This window comes from Galeopterus variegatus, unplaced genomic scaffold (assembly GCF_000696425.1).
Source record: "Galeopterus variegatus unplaced genomic scaffold, G_variegatus-3.0.2 Scaffold3785, whole genome shotgun sequence".
In the NCBI taxonomy this organism is placed as follows: Eukaryota; Metazoa; Chordata; class Mammalia; order Dermoptera; family Cynocephalidae; genus Galeopterus; species Galeopterus variegatus.
In genome coordinates this window covers 93-20,414 of record NW_007729896.1, presented here as the reverse complement: position 1 = coordinate 20,414, position 20,322 = coordinate 93, and the positions used below count along the sequence as shown (strand labels likewise).

General features: G+C 49.4%; 1 protein-coding gene across 1 annotated transcript; it reads left to right on the top strand.

Moving 5' to 3' along the window:
• Positions 1-6,718: 6,718 nt before the first annotated feature.
• MFI2 (antigen p97 (melanoma associated) identified by monoclonal antibodies 133.2 and 96.5) lies at positions 6,719-20,099 on the top strand (the record flags this gene model as incomplete). The annotated part of the gene is made up of 9 exons (XM_008585978.1): positions 6,719-6,881; positions 8,724-8,878; positions 9,506-9,605; positions 11,947-12,129; positions 13,306-13,462; positions 14,886-14,953; positions 18,139-18,326; positions 19,003-19,183; positions 19,905-20,099. Coding segments are annotated over exons 1-9 (1,276 nt in total), but the record flags the coding sequence as incomplete, so codon positions are not given.
• Between the last annotated feature and the right edge of the window lie 223 nt (positions 20,100-20,322).

Here is a 20,322-nt window from a genome sequence, read left to right as displayed (position 1 = left end):
TGGGTGTGCCAGTGACTGGTGCCAGATTCTCATTGCTGGTGTCCTAAGGGAAATAAATGTAGTCTATTTAGGACAGTAAGGAACGAGAAGAAAATAGTCTGAGCAGCAAACTGAAAACAAGCCATTTGTGAAAGATGGGATTGTCTAATAGCCTTCTTACAATTTGGAAAACAGTTGATGGAGACAAAGCCCTGATCTTTTAAGAAAATCTGATTTGTTGAACTCCAGACAAAGAACTTGTAGTTTGTTTTTCAAAATTATTAACTGCTTATTTTCTTTAGGTGGTGACTTCTGTGCATTTTAAATGTTATATGATTTATAGAAATGTAATTTTAGTGCAATGTACTTAAGGAATTCTAGATCAGAGCTGGCTTCACTGATTGGTATGACACCTGACCCTTTCTGCATGCAGATAGCACACAAACCACCTTGTCAGACTTTTCTGTTCTTATCACAATATGACTTTTTAAAAAAAAAAAAAAAAACATGTTTAAAAAAAAAAAAAAAAAAAAAAACCCAAGGTCGCTCCTTTAAATTAGCTCTAGACTAAACCTTAAGAATTACTGGTGTTTATTCGAAGTAAGAATAAACTATTCCTATTGAGTATATATTCATCACTATTTCTGCCAATCAACTGTTAATGACCAATTTCATTTGGACAGTTTTTAACTGGAGTAAAGTGATTTTTTTTAACTATACAGAACTCAGTACACAAAACAATTAGCATGTGAAACTTGCTAATGAACTGATGTAATGAATTTTCTGGTGGAAGAAAAGATTAGGGGTGATGTAATCTTTCTTCTTTAGGATGTCTAAAATTAGGTTCATTTACCTCACAGATGGGATAGCTAGAGACAAAACGAAGAGTATGAAAGTCCCATATGTTCCACACTATGAGTCTTTACAAAAAGTTTTTCTAAATCTTGTGAGAGTCATTTGATCAAAAATATCTACTTCCCTAGTGGTATTTAAGACTAGAAAAGACATCTTTTGAAGATAGATCCCTTTCTCTGAAAGTTCAGTGCATGGTTCAGATATAGTTTATCTGACATACACTTATGAGGAAAAAACTTTACTAACCTTTAACTATTTTTCTATCTATGGCTAATAATTGTACTTAATAGAATATTCTCTCAGTCACCCAAGATTTAACTTTAGTGCTTTTTGACATTGCTCTTCCCTAAACATCCAGTCACCAAATACTGTTTGTTCTTCCTCAATATCGTATTTTTCTTGCTCTCATTTCCACTGTCATCACTCTAACCCAGGTCTTGACCCACCACCCAGGCCTTTATTATTGCAGTGGCCCCTTAAGTCATCTCCCATTCTCAGGCTGGCTGGTTAGCTCACTTGGTTAGAGTGTGGTTATCAGCACCACGCCGAGGTCACCAGTTCAGATCCCCATACAGGCCAACCAACAAAAAGAAAAAAAAAAAAATCATCTCTCAGCCTCTAATCTGCTCCCTTGCTGATTCAGCCAAATGCCTTCTCTTAAAGTGCAGCTTGGATTGTGCTTCCTGTCTCCTCAATGACCTTCATGAGTCCTAAATCCAAACTAATTAATCTGTAAAGTAGTTCCAAAATGTGGTTAGCCGTCTACCACCACTTACCTCCCCAACCATATTCTTATTTATACACCTTCTGCAGAGCTTGTCTTATGGTATTGTGCAAATTCTTACCTTCCTACCATCACCTCCCAATTGTGTCGTCCCCACTCGTCACCTTATCAAAGCTCTACTTTTCTTCAAGGTCCACCCTAAGTCCCTCCTCCTGAAGAAAGCTTTCCAATTACAGCCCTTAATGCCTGCACTCCAGTAGTCTTTATTGGATGTACACTTAACACTGGGCATGTGCTTCCTGGGCTGCTTTTACTTCTTTAGGTCTCTCAGATTAGGTGACATTTTTCTTTTTCTTCCTGTGCCTCAGTGAAGCACCCATGGCAGATGACCAGAACCTGCTGGCCTCTGCACAGTGTGGCAAAGTCTTAACTGCTGTGGCTTTTTAATAGGCTGAAAACAGCCTTGTATAAGTGTTGTAAGTGCTGGCAGTAACTTCATTTGCAAAATGGTGGGGTGGGGAGATGAGGAAGGGATGGAAGCGGATAAAATCGTCCTACTATAAATCTCTAAATCAACCAAACTTTTAAATTGTAGTTCTTTCCTTTCTGGTTCCAGGTATAATAATCTTCATTTGCAAAATGGTGGGGTGGGGAGATGAGGAAGGGATGGAAGCGGATAAAATCGTCCTATTATAAATCTCTAAATCAACCAAACTTTTAAATTGTAGTTCTTTCCTTTCTGGTTCCAGGTATAATAATTGCCCTTCCTCAATATGCTTTGCAATTGAGAATACAGAACAGTTCCATCATCCCAAAGTCTCTGATGTTTGCCACTATGTAGTCCTCTTCCCCGCCCCCACCTCTAACAACCACTGATCTTAGTGCCTATAGTTTTACCTTCTTTTTTTTTTTTTTTTTTTTTTTTTGCATCTGGCTGGTAAGGGGATCCAAACCCTGGACCTTGGTGTTATAATGCCACACTCCCAAATATAGTACTCTTGATTTTACTTGTTTACCTTCTTTTTCTACTGGTTTCTGCTCAGATTAAATCTTATAGTCAATGAAATTGATAGAGATTTCTTAATGGCTTTAAAGCTATATCAACAAAGTTCATCTTTGAACCTTTATAACCTTCTACATTTTAAAATCTGGACTGCAAGTAAGATTTTCCAGAAAAAAACTTCTCTGGTTTAATAATTAAAATAATAAATTGATCTCAGGGTTGAGGAACTTACACACTTGATTGCAGGTTCAACTCAGTTTGAGCCTTTCCCGTCGCTCTTCTTTCCTACCTCTAAGGAAGAAGCAGGGTCTGTTTTCCTTTCAAGATTACTGTCTCTGCTTGTCTTCCTGACCTTATTCCTTACATCTTCTCCAGTTACCCCCTTTTTATATATCTCTAGTCTTTTCTTCCATAGGCTACTTGTGCTCTGACTATATGATCTATCCATAAAAATTGACGTTTGACCCTTGTCAAAAGACAAAATTATAACATTTAGTTTAAAGATCTTACTTGGCTTTATTTGCAATTCTAGAATCAGGCAACATTTCATTCCATAAAATAGAATAAGTGTTCCAATGAGCTGAGCTAAAGAGTTTGGTTTTATAGACAGAAAAGGGCTGAAGAAAGCAGAAACAAAAAACAAAAGAGGATTGGACATTTCAAAGTTATTCATCTTGTAAGGCAAGGACAGGGAACAAAACAATAGAAAAATAGCTGTTTGGTTAACATCAGTTTGCTTTAGGCTACTACTTTTGTATGAGGATTAAAGCAGAGGGAACTTTATTCTCGCACTGACTGAAGATTGAAACTGACCTGTCTGGGAAATTGGCTGTTATACCTCTCCCCCTATTTCTCAGAAGGTCAGATAACAACTTAGTTTGGGTTTGGTGATGTGGAACTTTAGCATGGGTGACTCCATTTCGATTTTTAGTCTGGTCTGTTGGGACCTAGTGCAGGAGCTTGACCTAAAACAATGGCCTTCTATAATTTTTATTTAACACCCTGAATCTTCTGAAAACTCCTCTCCTCTTTCTTTCTTAACGAAATATTTTGAAAGAGATACTCTGTCCACTTTTCCCTTCATTTATAATAAATAAACCGTAGTTATTTATTGAATGTCTACTATATTCCAGACATGAGGCTGCCACTGGGAATGGTGGTAGACAAGACACCACCCCTGCCCTCATGGAGTTCAGCTTCCTGGTCAAGCCTCAGCCCTTGCCATGCCATTGAAAGTGCTCCAACAGATCTCTCTGAGGATATCCTAGTCCCCAAATCCTGTGGCTCTTCTCATTCCTTCCCCCTTAGCATCATCAGACACTATTAACGATAGTTAATACATCATAAAACTTAATAGTTCACTCTTAGAAATCATCCTCCTTGTTCAAGGCCCTGTGATGAGTACAAAGAAGATCAAACACGGGCTGGCTGGTTAGCCCAGTTGGCTAGAGTGTGTTGCTGACAACACCAAGCTCCAGGGTTTGACCCCTGTACTGGCCAACCACCAAAAAACAAACAAAAAAAAAAAGGTCAGTCACAGAATCTGCCTTTGAAAAGCTTACACATGGAATATCATGTAGGCCAAATGAACAGGGCTTCCCCTAAGTCCAGCTTCATGGGAAAATACTTTTGAGGGGGCAAAAGCTTTGATGCGCAAAACTTGCTCAGTGTGTCTACCATTGTTCTCAGTACACAAAGTCAGATGTATTAACTCATCACAGGGCCTTGAACAAGGAGGATGATTTCTAAGAGTGAACTATTAAGCAAATCCATGGTGAATGACATCAGGAATAAGAGTGTAATATCCTTTGATATCACATTTAATGCTGCAAATTTCTAATTTTCTATGAGTATACCAGCCCTGCCAAGCATCACCCAAAATAAAAATTGGCTTGTACTTAATTAGTCAAAAGACATTATCATGGCCCACAGAAAAAGAAAAATATAAATTACAGTTTGTTGAAATGAAAAAAATACAAATTTTTTTCTAAGATTCTGGGTGAAGGAGTTGCTGCTCATCCACATTTTGCTGGATCATTAGACAATACAAGTTCTCAGCCTCTTGTCAAAGTTCCCCTCTTTCTAAGTCCCCTGAGTCTATCTTTAGTGTATTCCATCCCATGGTGCTATAGTCTGAATGTTTTTTTCCTTCAAAGTTCTTGTGCAGACCTAAACCCCAATATGGTATTTGCAAGGTGTTTGGACCATAAGGAATATGCCCTCATGAATGAATGAATCCATTCATGGATTAATGGGTTATCATGGGAGTGGCACTAGCAGCTTTATAAGGAGAGGAAGAAGCATGCCAGCGCAGGCTCTACCCTCTCGCCATGGGATACCCTGCATTGCCATGGGACTCTGCAGAAGGTTCCCACCAAGAAGGCTCACACCAGATGAGCCCCTGGACCTTTGTATTAGTCTGTTTTCTGTTGTTTGTAACAAAATACCTGAAACTGGGTAATTTATAAAGAAACAAAATTTATTTCTTACACTTTTGGAGGCTGGGAAGTCCAAAGTCAATGGGGTATATCTAGTGAGGATCTTCTTCTTGGTGAGGACTCTGTCCCCTAGCAAAGTAGGGTATCACATGGTAAGGATGGCAAAAGCGCTTGTTAAAGTGCTAAGTGCTCATTTGCTCTCCTTGTAAGGCCACCAGTCCACACCCATGATAACCCATTAAACCGTTAACCCATTATTCCGTGAATGGATTAACCCATTCATGAGTGCAGGGCCTTCAGGATTCAGTCACTTCCTAAAGGTCCCATCTTTCAACATGGCCACACAGGGAACAATATTCCACATGAGCTTTGGAGGGGACAAACATTCAACCCATAGCAACCTTGGATTTCCCAGCCTCCAAAACTTTAAGAAATAAATTTCATTTCTTTATAAATTACCCAATTTCAAGTATCCTGCTATAAGCAACAGAAAACTGACTAATACATATAGCATCTACTACTGTTCCTCAGTTCCCTGATAAGCAAGATCCAAGCTTGTGGGTACACTGAATCCTTGGAGAGCCAGAGCTGTCTTCAGCAGAGAGGAGGAGACTATATTTCATATTATGGGGTAGGATCAGGGAGGTTTCAAAGCAAAGTTGGTTAGGCCCCAACATCTTACCGAAGTGTTAGTGAAACCAGTTCATTTAGTTTTTATGCTCTCCCTCTATCCTCAATACGGAGTCCAGAACGGAGACCCACCTCTCCTTAGAGCTTCTGCTCCTCCATTAAAGGCTGTTCCTGGGTTAAACTACTGGCTTATAATTCTTTCATTACTTCCCACCCATTCCTCTGACACACCCAGGCATGTCTGCACTGCAGAGATGGCAGAATCCAGGCTCAAGCTGAGGCCAAGTTCCCCACTGTACACAGGTATCCATACAAAGCCATGTCCATGCTAAGGCCATTCAAAGAGGCCAAATGTAGAAGTCCCTGTAGCCCAGAGACAGTAAGTTCACTGACGAGTCACAGTTGAGGAATGACCTCCAAGAGATAAGGGAAGGAGCACACTGTGACAGAGCTCCTCCAAGCTCTTACGATATGGATGTCGTAGAAGTCCCTGTAGCCCAGAGACAGTAAGTTCACTGACGAGTCACAGTTGAGGAATGACCCCCAAGAGATAAGGGAAGGAGCACACTGTGACAGAGCTCCTCCAAGCTCTTACGATATGGATGTCCTGTCGCCTGGACTGTGAGACCCCCCACCGTCAGCTCCTCCCCAGCCAACCCGTCGGTACCCAGGTTCATCTCTGTATCCCCAGATCCTTTGTGCAGCATGTGTTTGAAGGGGGGCTGGTGAATAAATCAGATGGCCTTCAGGCTTCCCTCCAACTCTGGGATCTGACTTCATCTTCCTTCTAAATCTAGCGTTTCCCTCTCCAGTTGGACATGGTATTTGGGGTCTTTCTAGGACAGAGAAGGGGAGGATGCTCTGAAATGCGGGGCTGAATATTGAGAGAGCCCCCCCCAACAGCTGTGCGGGGGTTGGGGGGTCCGCAGCGTTAGACCCGGCCGCACGCCAGCCGAGGCTCCAGCAGGGGGCGCCAGAGTGAAAGCCAAGGCCAGTCTGGTCAGCCCAGGTGTCCAGACTGGGGGCGGCAAAGTGGGGGGCAGGCTGCGCCCCAGGGGCGTGGACACCGCCGAGGCACGCCCCGGCTGCACTTAAGTAGCTGCAGGCCAGTGCAAGAAAGTAAGGAGGGAGAAACCCGGTTGCTGCTGACCCATTCAGACCCGGACCCAGACTCAGCGACCCCAGTCACCCCTAGACTGCGCCATGAGGGTCCCAAGCGTGGCTCTGTGGCTCTTCCTGGCTCTGCGTACTGGTGAGGCCCTGCCGTCCGGCTGTGAGAACAGGCGCGGGGCAGGGGTCCTGGAGTCCTCTAGCCACCCAGCAAGGCCCCTGGGGCTGAAAGTGTCTTGAGCCCGTGTCTCCAGGGGTGGTGGGATAGGGAAGGCGCGAGGTGCGGGGTCGGTTGAGGGCCGTAGAGCTAGCACTGAGTCGGGCGGACTGCGAAGTCTGGAGGGCTTCTTGGAGGAGGCGGCCTTGAAAAAGCGACGCTTTGGCGCTAGCTGAGGCGTGGTGGGGAGAGCCTTGGAGGGCCGGGAGGAGGTCCTGGAGGGTGGCCGCTCTTGAAGGATGTGGAAATCTGGGAAAGGATGGGGGCGGGGGGGCAGAGCAGCTCTATTTCTCCCGAGTCCTGCGGGAGAGGAGGCAGGTGGGAGAAGATTCAGAGGGACTAGCGGGGAGGGGCGCGAGAGACGGCCCGGCAGACCGCTCCAGGGCGTCTTGCCAAATGCAAGGATGGAGGTGGGGGACGGAGGCTGCGTGTCCCCGCGTCGGCACCCAAGAGAGTCAGGGTCTGGGACGGTGGGACGTGAGGCGGCATCTCGGGGAGCGGGGAGTGGGGATCAAGGGCGGCGACAGCAGAGGGGGGGATGGAGGTCACATCACCGCTCTGACTGCAGGCAGTGCGTCCTTCATCGGTACGAAAAATGAACCCACCACCTCAGCTCCCAGCTCTGCAGTTGCCCCGCCTCCAGGAGGCGAGTCTTGGGGCTGGAGACGGGGAGGTCAGTTTAATTTTGCAGGGTGCCGCCCAGGGTAGGGAAGGGGGAGGCTGTGTAGGAAGCTGCAGTCTTGACCCTTGAGGTGGAGATGAAGAGCGCAGGCTGCCCTGGCAGGGAGGAGAACTGGACCCAAAGCCATGCACAGGCCTCCCTGGCAAACCTGGCTGTGCAGGGTGAGTGGTGGAGGAGCTTAGGTCTACAAAGTCATCAACCCCCAAGGAATTCTGGCACCCCTCCCACTGGGCCCCCAGCCTGGGAGCTCTCTGGGACTCTAACCTGGTCAGATCATGCAACCCAAGCAAAAGTCCACTGGGAACCTGTGTGTCTGGGGCTCTCTACATAGGTTTACTTACAATGCAGAAGGTGGGTCTTCTCGTCTGCTTCCTCGGATAAAACAAGCTCAGAGAGGTCAAATAAGTTACCTGAAGTCATCAGCTAGAGGGACAGGAACTTGACCCCAACTTAGGGACTCCTCAGCCTCCTTTCTGTGTGCTGCCTTCCCTTGGCAGAGGTCCAGCACCATGCCCACTGAGGGTGGGTGTGCAACCAGCGTAATCATAGGTGCTCTGAGAGGGCCCAAGCCTCCTCAAGGGCAGCCCACCCATGGCCCGCTCGTCCCATGTCCCAGTCCATGAGAGGACCCAGGGACACTGCTGGGTGAGGGAACTCAAGCCAGCACTGTGTTTTTGGAGGTCTGGAGAGGGGCAGGAACTTAACAAGTCATGGTTCCTGCCAGGGCTCCCCAGCCAGTGCTCCTTCCACCCACAAGGCTGCCACTCCAGGCAGATGGAGAAAGACGGAGGAGGCTGAGCAGATACCCTGGGAGACCTTCCTGCACCTCTGTAATCGGCCAGGTTCCAAGCCACCCCATCTGCCAATGGCTGTGTCCCTGATCAGAGAGGCCCTGAGCACTGCCCTTGACAATGAGCTGAGCCCCTTCCCTGTCTCTGCGCCTTGGTGCTCTCCCACCAGGGTGTTGCAGAGATTGGTTATGAAGCTAATGGGGTCTCACAGAGCTGCTGGAGCCACCATCTGTGGCTGCGGGCTGCGGGCTGAATGTGGCGGGGGATGTGGGCCTCACTGTCCCCTGCCCCCAGCACTCAGTGGGATGGAAGTGCGATGGTGCACCACCTCAGACCCAGAGCAGCAGAAATGCAGTGACATGAGCAAGGCCTTCCAGGAAGCAGGCATCCAGCCCTCCCTCCTCTGCATCCAGGGCACTTCGGCCGACCACTGCGTCCAGCTCATCATAGTGAGTCCTCTCCCTTCTGCCCTGCGTCCGCCACCCACCCCTGGCCCAGACAAGAGGGCTCTGACTCAGGAGGGAGCACACAACAACTTCATTCACTGGGAAAGGGCGCCAATGTCCCTCTGCCAGGGCTGGGCGATAGGATCTCCTGAGTTTCCCGGCAACAAGGGCCAGCTTGTTTCCTGCCAGGCCCAGGCAAGGCGGTGCGAGGCCTCAAAAGAGCCGTGGCTCAGATGGGTACCAGCGGGGAAAGGTGTCTGAGAGGTTGTATTTACCTTCCACGAGACCACTGCTAGAGTGGGGACACAACCCACCCCACCAATGGGGGCCCAGACAGCAGTGACCCCTCAGTGGCCCATGTTGGTTATTCACCCTGTCATGGAGCTTTCCAGAATGAGGTTCATATGGTTTCTGGGGAAGGAGAAGCAGGGGCCAGTGGCCCTGAGTGGAAGAGTTGGGGTGGGAAAGCAGGTCTCAGTGTCAGGAGACCCACTCAACTGGCACTGATGTGATGATCTCCAGAGGCAGGACAAAAAAGGGAGGGATGTCTTGGGGGCAGGCACAAGGACACCTGGTTTTCATTTTAGCTCAGCTCTTGGTATACTGACTTGACCACGTGTTTCTTACCAGGCACAGGAGGCTGATGCTATCACGCTGGATGGAGGAGCCATCTATGAGGCAGGGAAGGAGCATGGCCTGAAGCCTGTGGTGGGCGAAGTGTATGATCAAGGTAAGAGGGCAGAGGGGAGGAGAAAGAAAGTCCCCACCCTAGAGCTCAGCTCCCCAGTTTGTCCTTGCTGGGCCTGGCCCGACCCAGCATCCCCCAAGCTGGTCATTAGCCCTGTGCACAGAGTAGTCCTGGAGTCCCAGCCAGACAAACCCTCTGAGAACCTTCTGAGTCTCTCTGGGCCTCCATGGGGGCAGGAACTCCAGGGACACAGAGAACTGACCCGAGTCTGTTCTTCCTTGTGGGGAGCCCCCCTAATTTTACCCACCAAGCTCTTACTGAGGGGCTGCCCTTTGCCTGGTGGAGTGTTGGGCATGAAGCTAAACGTGTGATTGCCTGGGGCAGAGAAGGAGTCAGTGATGCCCAGTTACCTGCAAACTTTAGTGCCTCTCACGAAGTGGGGATAGAAGCAGCACGGACTGGGGATAGCCGGGGTAATAAATCCCGGCTCTGTCCCTTCCCATGGCCTCCTATGACCTTGGACACCCTCCACTTCCTTGACTGTAAACTGGGGATAGTAATACCTGCCCTGTCACACAGATTGAATGAGCCAGGGTTTGTGCCCATCTGACACATGGTATGTGCTTGGTAATGTGAGTTCCTCCGCCCCGGTCCCTATGCCTCGCACAGACGTGCCTCTAGCTCAGCCAGTTCGGCCCCCCACCACTTGTCCAGTGCCTCACCTCCGCCACAGTCCAGCACAATCGTCACCTCCTCCAAGGAGCTCCCCTGAGCCCCTCTCACCCTTGCAAAGAGCCTCTCTTTCCTGCATCCCTCAGCCAGTTCGGCCCCCCACCACTTGTCCAGTGCCTCACCTCCGCCACAGTCCAGCACAATCATCACCTCCTCCAAGGAGCTCCCCTGAGCCCCTCTCACCCTTGCAAAGAGCCTCTCTTTCCTGCATCCCTGGAGTCCTGACTCCCTCCCACTCATCTCTGCTGAGGCTCTGCCCACCCTGTTTGTTAGTTCCCTGAGGAGGGCCTAGTCCTCATCTCTGTATATTCTCTGGCACTCGGAACAGGGTCTCACTTGGAGAAGGCATTGCCCGGTTACTTGACAAATTAATGATCATCAGATGACACAGGACACAGTCTGACCCTGCAAACAAGTCAGCCTTTTCCCTCAAAGGCCAGAAACAGCCCTGCCTCATGAGCCCAAACGCAGCTCTTCCTCTTTAGTTAGTCAACACATCTATTGAGCGACATGCTGTCATGAGCATCGAGTAGTAAGCAGGAGACCCTGTTCCTGCCCTCAAAGGACAGGAGTCGGATAGTAAACAAACATGAAAACTATCGTTACTCATGTGGTGCGTGCTACAAAGAAAAGTAAAGACCATAAGAGAGAGAGGAGGGGTGTGGGGAAACCTACTGAAAGAGAGCAGAGAGGAGGGTTGTCTGATGAGGTGACATTTCAGCTGAGCCCTGATAACGATCCCAGGTGCGGGTGGGAAAGATCTTGGTGGTTCAAGGAACTCAGAGGGTGGGTACCAGACGAAGCTGCTTGGGTTGGCAAAGGCCAGACTCAGATGTGTGAGAGATAACACTGGCTTTATTTTCTAGGACTCAACTTCATTCTGATCATGGGCACCCCACCACCACAGGGCAGTCTGTGTTTCTGTCTGTCTATCCAATGGGAGGCCCTCTGGTCATCAGTCCCCATAGATGAGTCAACTGGGTTTTGTCCAAATGGCCCCTTCTGGGCCACACTTTACCCAGGGGAATCTCTTGCAAGGCTGCAGAGCCCTGCCCACCCACCACGTGTACCCCACAGCCATTCAGGGTCTTGAGTAACTTGGGACCACCTTGCTAGTTCTCTCTCTGCCTCTGTCTCTTCCCTCTCTCCCCTCACCCCCTCAGCACCAGGAAATCACTTTTTCTAATCTGGGAGGCACCCCTGCCCTGCTCCCCCTGCCTCTCCCAGCCACTGTTCTTCTCATAAGCACCATACCACTCCCTCAAACCCTCCAAGTCCTCCCAAGGGCCTAGGCTTTTGGGGAGTAAAAGACTCGCAGGCTACTTCTGCTTTCCATCCAGCTGTACAGCTTCCCTGACGTGAGGGTGCAAATGTAGACCCGGCAAAGCACCGGCTAGCTTGGAAAGGAAAAGGGGGACATCAATGAGTGAATCAATGTCCCAGGATAATATCCGCCTCTTGAAGCTGGAGAAGGACAGGGTCTCGTGATAAGACACGGACTGCACGCACTTGCTCTCTCGACCACCAGAATGCCATGCATGTACCCTGTGTACACCCATGTGTGCCTGCACACACGCACACACGCACCCCTCTCCTGCAGCCTTCTGGGGGGGCAGCCTCCCACCACCGTCACTCCTCTCCTCCCTCCTAGAGGTTGGCACCTCCTATTACGCCGTGGCTGTGGTCAAGAGGAGCTCCAACGTGACCATCAACACGCTGAAAGGAGTGAAGTCCTGCCATACGGGCATCAACCGGACAGTGGGCTGGAATGTGCCCGTGGGCTACCTGGTGGAGAGCGGCCACCTCTCGGTGATGGGCTGCGATGTGCTCAAAGGTGAGGGCTTTGGGCTGGCAGGGAATCTCTGGGTCTCCCCTCTCCTTTCCTCTGCTCATGCTTATTCCTTCCCTGGGGGTGGCCTCCCTCTGGCCTCACCTTCACCCTGAGCCCACTTTAAGGTGAGGCGAAGTCCCTCTTCCAGAGGCCTTCCCTGCACATAGCGGATGAGATCATTCCCTCCACGCTGCTGGCCAGCCCTGTGCTGCCACCATCTGAGTTTCCGGTTGTTTGGCCCCAGCAGGTCAAACCACTCCTGCTTCCACCTGGTATAGACCTCATGCAGGCCACTCTGCCTAGAAGTGTGTCCTCAGCTTTACAGGATCAGAAACACGATTTTTTCAGGACCCAAACAATCTGCTGTCTTGCACCCAGAAAGCTCCCAAATGGCTAATGACCCCAACCAGCCATTTAAACCAGCCACGATCCCCAAGAGCCTGGAAGCCACACCCTTTCAGATGGTGGCCGTGAGTGGGTGGTTTGTCAGTCACTTGGCATATTTATTACATATCTACTCCTCTGGGAGGACATGGAAAGAAGAACAAGGGGGCTTGCCCTGGAAGAACTCTGTCTAGCTGGGTGATGCACGTGGCCCTGCGGGCTTGGGTGCAGGCAGGAGGGCGTCCTCCCTTGGCACAGGATAGTTATTTGTGAAGGAGCTGGACGCAGGGCCTCAGTGCTGACAAGTGTCTGAAAATCCATGCACATCAGCAGATCCCGACCTCTTCACCAATGAGGCCTCCTTCTACCTGGTTTCCCTCCCCATCCTGTGCTTCAAGAAGTGCTCTCTATCAAAATAATAATACTCATTAAGTAATTCTTTATTTCCCCCTTTTATTAATTAATCATATACACTGACTTGGAAATGAAACCTACAATGAGAACAGTATCTAGCTGATGTTTAGTTGTCTTGTGTAGTTGTTAATGAATAAATATTTTCTTTCCTTGAGCCATTTTTAAATAAAAACAGTCACTCCAGATGCCCACTGCTGCTTTTGTGGACCCAGCCTGGAAATCACTGATCCAATCCAGTTCCCCTGTTTTGCTCAGGCTGAAGCTAGAAGGTGAAACGATTCTCAGAAGAATCCTGACAAGGTCCCTGTGGAAGCCAGGCCCTGGGTCTCAGGGTCTGAAGAAAGTATGGCTGAGTGACCTCTCTTTGCCTTCTTCCAACAGCCGTCAGCGACTATTTTGGGGGCAGCTGTGTCCCCGGGGCAGGAGAGACCAGTTATTCAGAGTCCCTCTGCCGCCTCTGCCGGGGCGACACCTCTGGGGAGGGGGTGTGTGACAAGAGCCCCCTGGAGAGATACTACGATTACAGCGGGGCCTTCCGGTGAGGGGGCCTGGGGAGGGCTGCGGGCATGGGAGGAGCAGGGTGTGCAGAGGCGCTGGAGGCCACAGGGCTGGGGAGAAGCTGCTTTACCCAGCGAGGGCTGCGGAGGGGGAAGCGGCAGTGTTGGCTGCTTCTCATCAAAGCACCTTTTATACTTACATAGTTCTGTACCCTGGTTAGTTTAAAAACATCAAACTGGAACATGCCAGACTGGATTTACTCATAAAATCAACATGTTTGGTATATTTAGAGAGGTGAGGGCTCAGAGAGAAGCAAATGGAAAAAACAGCCTTTTGCCACACCCATGTCCCCATTCTGGTGTCTCAGACCAGTGGGGGAGGCAGAGGGGGTGGAGGGAATGACACTTGGGCCTGCCCCATCTCTGCCACGGGTTCAAGTTGGCACTTGGGCTTACGTCCTTCATGGATCCGAAAGAGTCTCCAACAGCTCGTGGTCCAATTCCATCCATCCACAAATGAGACATGTTCCACGGGGACCGCTCTGCCACGGGTTCAAGTTGGCACTTGGGCTTACGTCCTTCATGGATCCGAAAGAGTCTCCGACAGCTCGTGGTCCAATTCCATCCATCCGCAAATGAGACATGTTCCACGGGGACCAGAATGGGAAAATCTTGAGTCCCTCTAGCTGCCCCGTCCTCTATCTCCACCTGGGAGTGGGGAAGCCTTCTGGTGCCCCAGCTCCAAGGTGTGATCTGGTAAATGCAGTTTGGGGCACCGAAAGAAGAAGCTGTTTTCAGCACCCCCAAGTGGTGGACCCTTGCCCACCCCACCTCACCTGTGTCCTCAGCCATCTGCCCATTCTCCCTGACTCTCCTGGAGGCTTCAGAGCCCTCTCCTGGTGTTGTCCACCCCCATCCAATCCCTACTTGTTTTCTGGCTGTGGGGACCCAAGCAGCCCCTTTGCCCAGCAAGCCCTGACCTGCCTCCCACTCTTGTCAGTGACGTATAGAGAATGCATAAAAGTTACGTCCATTCCACACAGTTTTTGGTATGGCATGAAAAGATCTTTCTAGTCCAATTGCCTGCCTCAGGGTGGGATCATCTTAAAACCCCCTGAGTGTCAAGGCTGCTGATGGCAACTGCCATATAAGTAAGTACCTGCTGTTTGCAGGCCCAAACCAGGCAATCTTTGGATCTATGTAAACTGTAAATGTCTCTCATCCTCATTGCAGCCTTATAGGGAGATGATTACTTTCCCCCGCTTTGTACATGACAGGGTCTAGGAAGGGTCCACACTTGGCAAAGCCACACAGCCAACAAGCTGGGGAGCTGGAATCTGGACTGCACGCCCACCACAGCCACCCCCATGCCCAGGCCAGAACTCCAGAAGTGGGAGATGCGCAGGGACCAAGGAGCTCGAGGGGAGCTCAGCCATGTCCAGGCTCATGGTTTCTCCTCTGCAGGTGTCTGGCAGAAGGGGCAGGGGATGTGGCCTTTGTGAAGCACAGCACGGTGCTGGAGAACACGGATGGTGAGTTGGGGGCTGGCCCACCGGAGCAGAATCTCAGGCCGGGGCTGCCTGGAGCAGGGCCCCCATGTGGCAGGGCTAAGCGCAGGAGCTCCCCTTCAGTGCTGCTCCGAGTCTCTGGGAGACCTTGGGCAAGTCCCTCAGTCTCTGAACCTTAGGCTCCCGTCTGCAAAAAGAAAGAAGTAGGTCTCACCAGTGGAGTTTCAACTGCTCTGTGGCACCAGGGGGCCGGTGACCAGCTCCGTTCTGATTTGCACATGGCATTGGGTTCTGTTTCCACTTGAAGATTGGGATCTGCTTTTTAACAAAAGTTTGCAAATTTCTGCACTAGGTCTCATGTACTGTCCCTTCTTGGCATTTTTCTCTTCTTTCTTGAAGAAGCCATCCTTCATCCCTGGACAATGTCTTATTGACTATGGGTTAGTGTTACATGTTGATCCATTATATCATTGTCATTTAATTGTTTTTTAATTTTGAAATAGTTAAACTTTAGAAAAGTAGTCAGATTTGAACTTTTAGCACTTTACCACATTTGGTTCATCATTCTTTCTGTGTGCGTGCGTGCACGTGCGTGTGCGTGTGTGCATGTGTGCGTGTGTGTGCGTGTGTGTGTGCGTGCATGCATGCGTGTGTGTGCGTGTGTGCGTGCGCGTGTGTGTGCGCGTGCATGCATGCGTGTGTGTGCATGCATGCGTGTGTGTGCGTGTGTGTGTGTGCGTGCATGCATGCGTGTGTGTGCGTGTGTGTGTGCATGCATGCGTGTGTGTGCGTGTGTGTGTGCGTGCATGCATGCGTGTGTGTGCGTGTGTGTGTGCATGCATGCGTGTGTGTGCGTGTGTGTGTGCGTGCATGCATGTGTGTGTGTGTGCGTGCACGTGTGTTCTGGCCCATGCGAAAGTACGTTTGCCTGGTGCCCCTTGAATACTTGAGTATGCATCTCCTAAGAACAAGGAGATATGTTCCAGCCACAGTTATCAAATTCAGGAAATGTAACATTGATACAGTTCTATTATCTAATCTACAGTCAATATTACATATCATTGATTGTCTCAATTCTGTCCTTTATAGCCGTTTTTTTTCAGGCCAGGACTTAATCTATGATCACGCATGGTATTTAGTTGTTAGATCTCTTTATTTTCCTTGATCTTGGAACAGTTTTTCTGTCTTTCTTTCCTTTTTAAGACATCGACATTTTGAAGAGTCAGGCCAGTTATTTTATTTTATTTTATTTGTCCCTTAATTTGGATTTACCTGAAAATTATTTCTTTTTTAAACTGAGGTATAATTTACATGTAGCAAAATTTGCTTTTTGAAGTATAGTTTTATGAGTTTTGCCAAAAACATACAGTTGTGTGTATCTACCCAGAACCAAGGCCCACAGAGAAAAGCATAACCACCGCCACAATCAAGGTATTGATTAGAACAGACCCTGCACCCCAAAGTTTTCNAGAAAAGCATAACCACCGCCACAATCAAGGTATTGATTAGAACAGACCCTGCACCCCAAAGGTTTCCTCACGACCCTTCTAGTCACCCCCTCCCTGCCTGCCAGCAACCACCAGTCAGACTTTTGTCTCTATAGTGTTGCCTGTTCCAGAATGTCTGATTATTGTCTTTTTTTTTAATCATTGTATTTTTTTGTTAATCATTGCCTTTTTTTTTTTTTTTGGTGGGCAAAGAATAGCAATATACTGGGTTAAAATCAGCTTTTTTAAAGTTTCTATGGTAATCTAAGGAAATCTAAGGAAGTAATTGTTTAAAAAGTATCTTTATGCAAAGAGATTGATAAAAGCAAAATAGTGGACTTGACATAAATGTCTAAAGTGGTGAAGTAATCTGTCTTTAATTGTCTCTAGCCAATGAGACAGGAGTAGCAGACAGAAGTGCCTAAAGGATGCTTTTATCTCCTAAGACAAATGATAACCCCTGAGATCTACACAAAGGTTTTGCAGCAGTTTAAAAATAGAGAAGAATACCAGCCAGCTGCCAAAAAATGAAATCAAATAAAAATAGAGAATAGTTGGGGAGTGAGGGAGAGAACTGGACTGAGTGTTATAGAACATCATGCAGCCATTAAAGGTGACCTTAAGGAGTTTTTCAAATCATTACTCTGTTGTTTTGGGGGTTTTGCTTTCAAATAGCTTTTGAGCGAAAGTTTTCATGATCCCACAAATTAACGCCCTTCTTATTTCCTAGCAGAGGTTTTATCCCCCTCGTTTTAAGTTAAAAAGTAGCAAACTTGTTATGCAGGACCGTCTGTGGTTTAGTTACAATCATTAATATCAGTCTTTTTAATATTCCTATTTGGTGTCAATAGTCGCTCTTTCAAATAAATCTTGTTTTCTATTAAGAAATAAATGAGTTCTATGGAAAATATCCAATAATGTGGAAAAATGCTTTATAGAGATAATTTTTTTTAAAAAAATAGTAGGATGCAAAATTGTCTATCAACTATGTCCTTAACCATATTAAAAAATGGTTACAGGGGCTGGCCCGTGGCTCACTTCAGAGAACGTGGTGCTGACAACACCAAGTCAAGGGTTAAGATCCCCTTACCAGTCATCTTTAAAAAGAAAATAAAATAAACAAAAAAAATAAAAAATGGTTATAAAATAGAAGTAGAAAATACAATAGAAAAAAAGACTTGAAGGAAATACATCAAAATATTAATAGTTGGGGTTGCAGGTGAAGCTTTGGGAGTTACCCTTTTCTCTCTGGCCATGGTTCTGGTAGATTCTGTCAGGGTGTGTTTCCACCATGGTCCTTTGCCCCCTGCCCTCCGCCCTCTGCCCTCTGCCCTCTGCTCTGAGCCAAATGTAGTGCCTAATGACAGCAGTGAACTCATCCTAGACTCTTGGTCCATTTCTCTCTCTCATCCTAATTGTCTCATTTTCTCACTCTTTTTGTCTTTAATAAATAGTCCTATTTATACGTCATATTGTTAGATACCTCAAATCCACTTTATTAGTAGACATTGGTGAGAGGTAGAAGATGTAAGTAAATGGTCAATTAGACACCTGCTCTTGTGGGGTACGGCCACCAAGCTCGTCTTCATTGTGAGTTCTGGACTCGCACCTCCAGGACACCTGGCCTCTCCCCAGGCTCCCTCTCCGGGGCCTTCCCCGTCACCCTCCCCTAATCCCTCCCAGGACGGGAGTGGACTCACCCCAGGCGTCCCATCTTCCCAGGGAAAACCCTGCCCTCCTGGGGCCAGGTGTTGAGGTCACAGGACTTCGAGCTGCTGTGCCGGGATGGCAGCCGGGCCGACGTCACTAGGTGGAGGCAATGCCACCTCGCCCGGGTGCCTGCTCATGCTGTGGTGGTCCGGGCTGACACGGATGGGGGCCTCATTTTCCGGCTGCTCAATGAAGGCCAGGTAAGTTCAAGCCCCACAGCTTCCCCCAGGGTGGGGGGTCTGGGTCTTCTCACCACCCACCACCATAGGGGCAGGGCCCAGAGACCCCACCCTGGGACAGACCCCAGCTGGGGATCCTGGCTTCTGTGATGTCCAGCCTCAGGCCAGGTCGGTATGAAGGAGGGACCAAGCTGGCCGGGAGGAGGGCTGGCTGAGGAGGGAGACCAGGAGACTCAGGCAGCCCTCAGAGAAAGCGTCTTGTACTAGTGCCTGAAAACCAAGACCAGAACATATGAACAAATATCCAAGATGACAAAACCAGTACAATTTAAAGTATCATTAGTTAAATGTGAGTCATGTTTTGCTGAATCCACTGCTTGTAACAGCAGTGTATTTCTGACTGCTGGGGTGCCCTGTCCGTTCTGCCACTGCCCAGCCCCACTGTGTGTCCTCAGTCCTCCCACACCTGGGCCACATCTGAGTGCGACAAGGCAGGATGAACTGGATGGAGACCCAGAACTGGAGGAGCACAGAGAAGGAGTGTGGATCAGCGGAGGCGCCACAGGGGAGGGGGCCTCGCCTGCCCCTGAGAATGGGCACCTGGCCTGAGGCCACAGGAAAAGGGACAGGTGGCTGACTGGGGAGGATATGACCCGGCAGGACCCTCACCAGCCGCCACCCCCACCCTTTGACACAGCTGCTGTTCAGCCATGAGGGTAGCAGCTTCCAGATGTTCAGCTCTGAAGCCTATGGCCAGAAGAACCTGCTGTTCAAAGACTCCACCTTGGAGCTTGTGCCCATCGCCACACAGACCTACGAGGCATGGCTGGGCCCAGAGTACCTGCATGCCATGAAGGGTCTGTTCTGTGACCCCAGCCGTAAGTCCATTTGTCCCTTCTCCTGCCAACTCCAGCCGGGCCCGACCTCAGGCATGGCAGGGCTCTCTGGGGAAGTGGCTGAGGAGGACACTCATCCAGGAGGCCCAGCATGTACCTCTTGGCCTCTCTGAGAACCTGTCACTTCCAGTCCTCTGCCTTCGGGGGTCTGGGGTGAAGCATCTCTGTAGGTGCATGGTACATTGTACCCTGAGACCCCACCTGCTCTGGGGGTGGGATTCAGGCCATCAGGGTCTGTCTCGGGAGGGATCTCCTTGCCCCTCCATGCAGGGACCATCGTGTCCTTTCCATTCTCCTTCCACAATCTTTCATTCCTCTCTCCCCACCCCATGGTCACAGCCTGGCTCAGGCATTCTCTCGCCCGGACTATTGCAGTAGTCTGCAAGTGGGCTTCCCACCTCTAGCCTCTACCCCCACATATCCTCTGCCTACAGCAGGGAACTGGTGTGCCAGACACTGAATTAGATCCATGACAGCCATGGTCTGCCTCAAGCTCTCACAGTCCCATTGGAGAGGTACAGTTATCCCCTTTCTGTATGAGGAAGCAGGATCAGATGGTTACGTAACTTATTCTAGCCACACAACTAACAAGAAAAAAAAACAGAATTTCCCTTGGGTCTGACTCTAAGCTCTTCCCATGAGGTACCAGCGCCAGGGCCCCAATCCACAGATTGGCAATGACTATGTGCTCACCCCCACACAGGGCTGCCCCCCTACCTGCACTGGTGTGTGCTGTCCACTCCTGAGATCCAGAAGTGTGGAGACATGGCTGTGGCCTTTAGCCGGCAGAGGCTCAAGCCAGAGATCCAGTGTGTGTCAGCCGAGTCCCCCCAGCACTGCATGGAGCAGATCCAGGTGGGGGCTGAGCTGCCCAGGGAGGGGCTGGGTGAGCCAGGTGGGCAGGTGGTGGCAGAGAAGGGGAAGAGAAGAACATCTCCTGTGACAGGCCCACAGAAGAAGGGGGAAGGAAGGACTGCAGGGACCAGTACCCCATCCCTGGGGGCAGGCAGAGGGGACCGTTTCCCTTGGGGGAGCCCAGGGGCTCCCCGCTGAGGCCGGGAGCAGAAGGAGCACTGGCCCAGCTTGGCTCTGACCGACGCCGCAGCCCTGGGCAAGCCCCT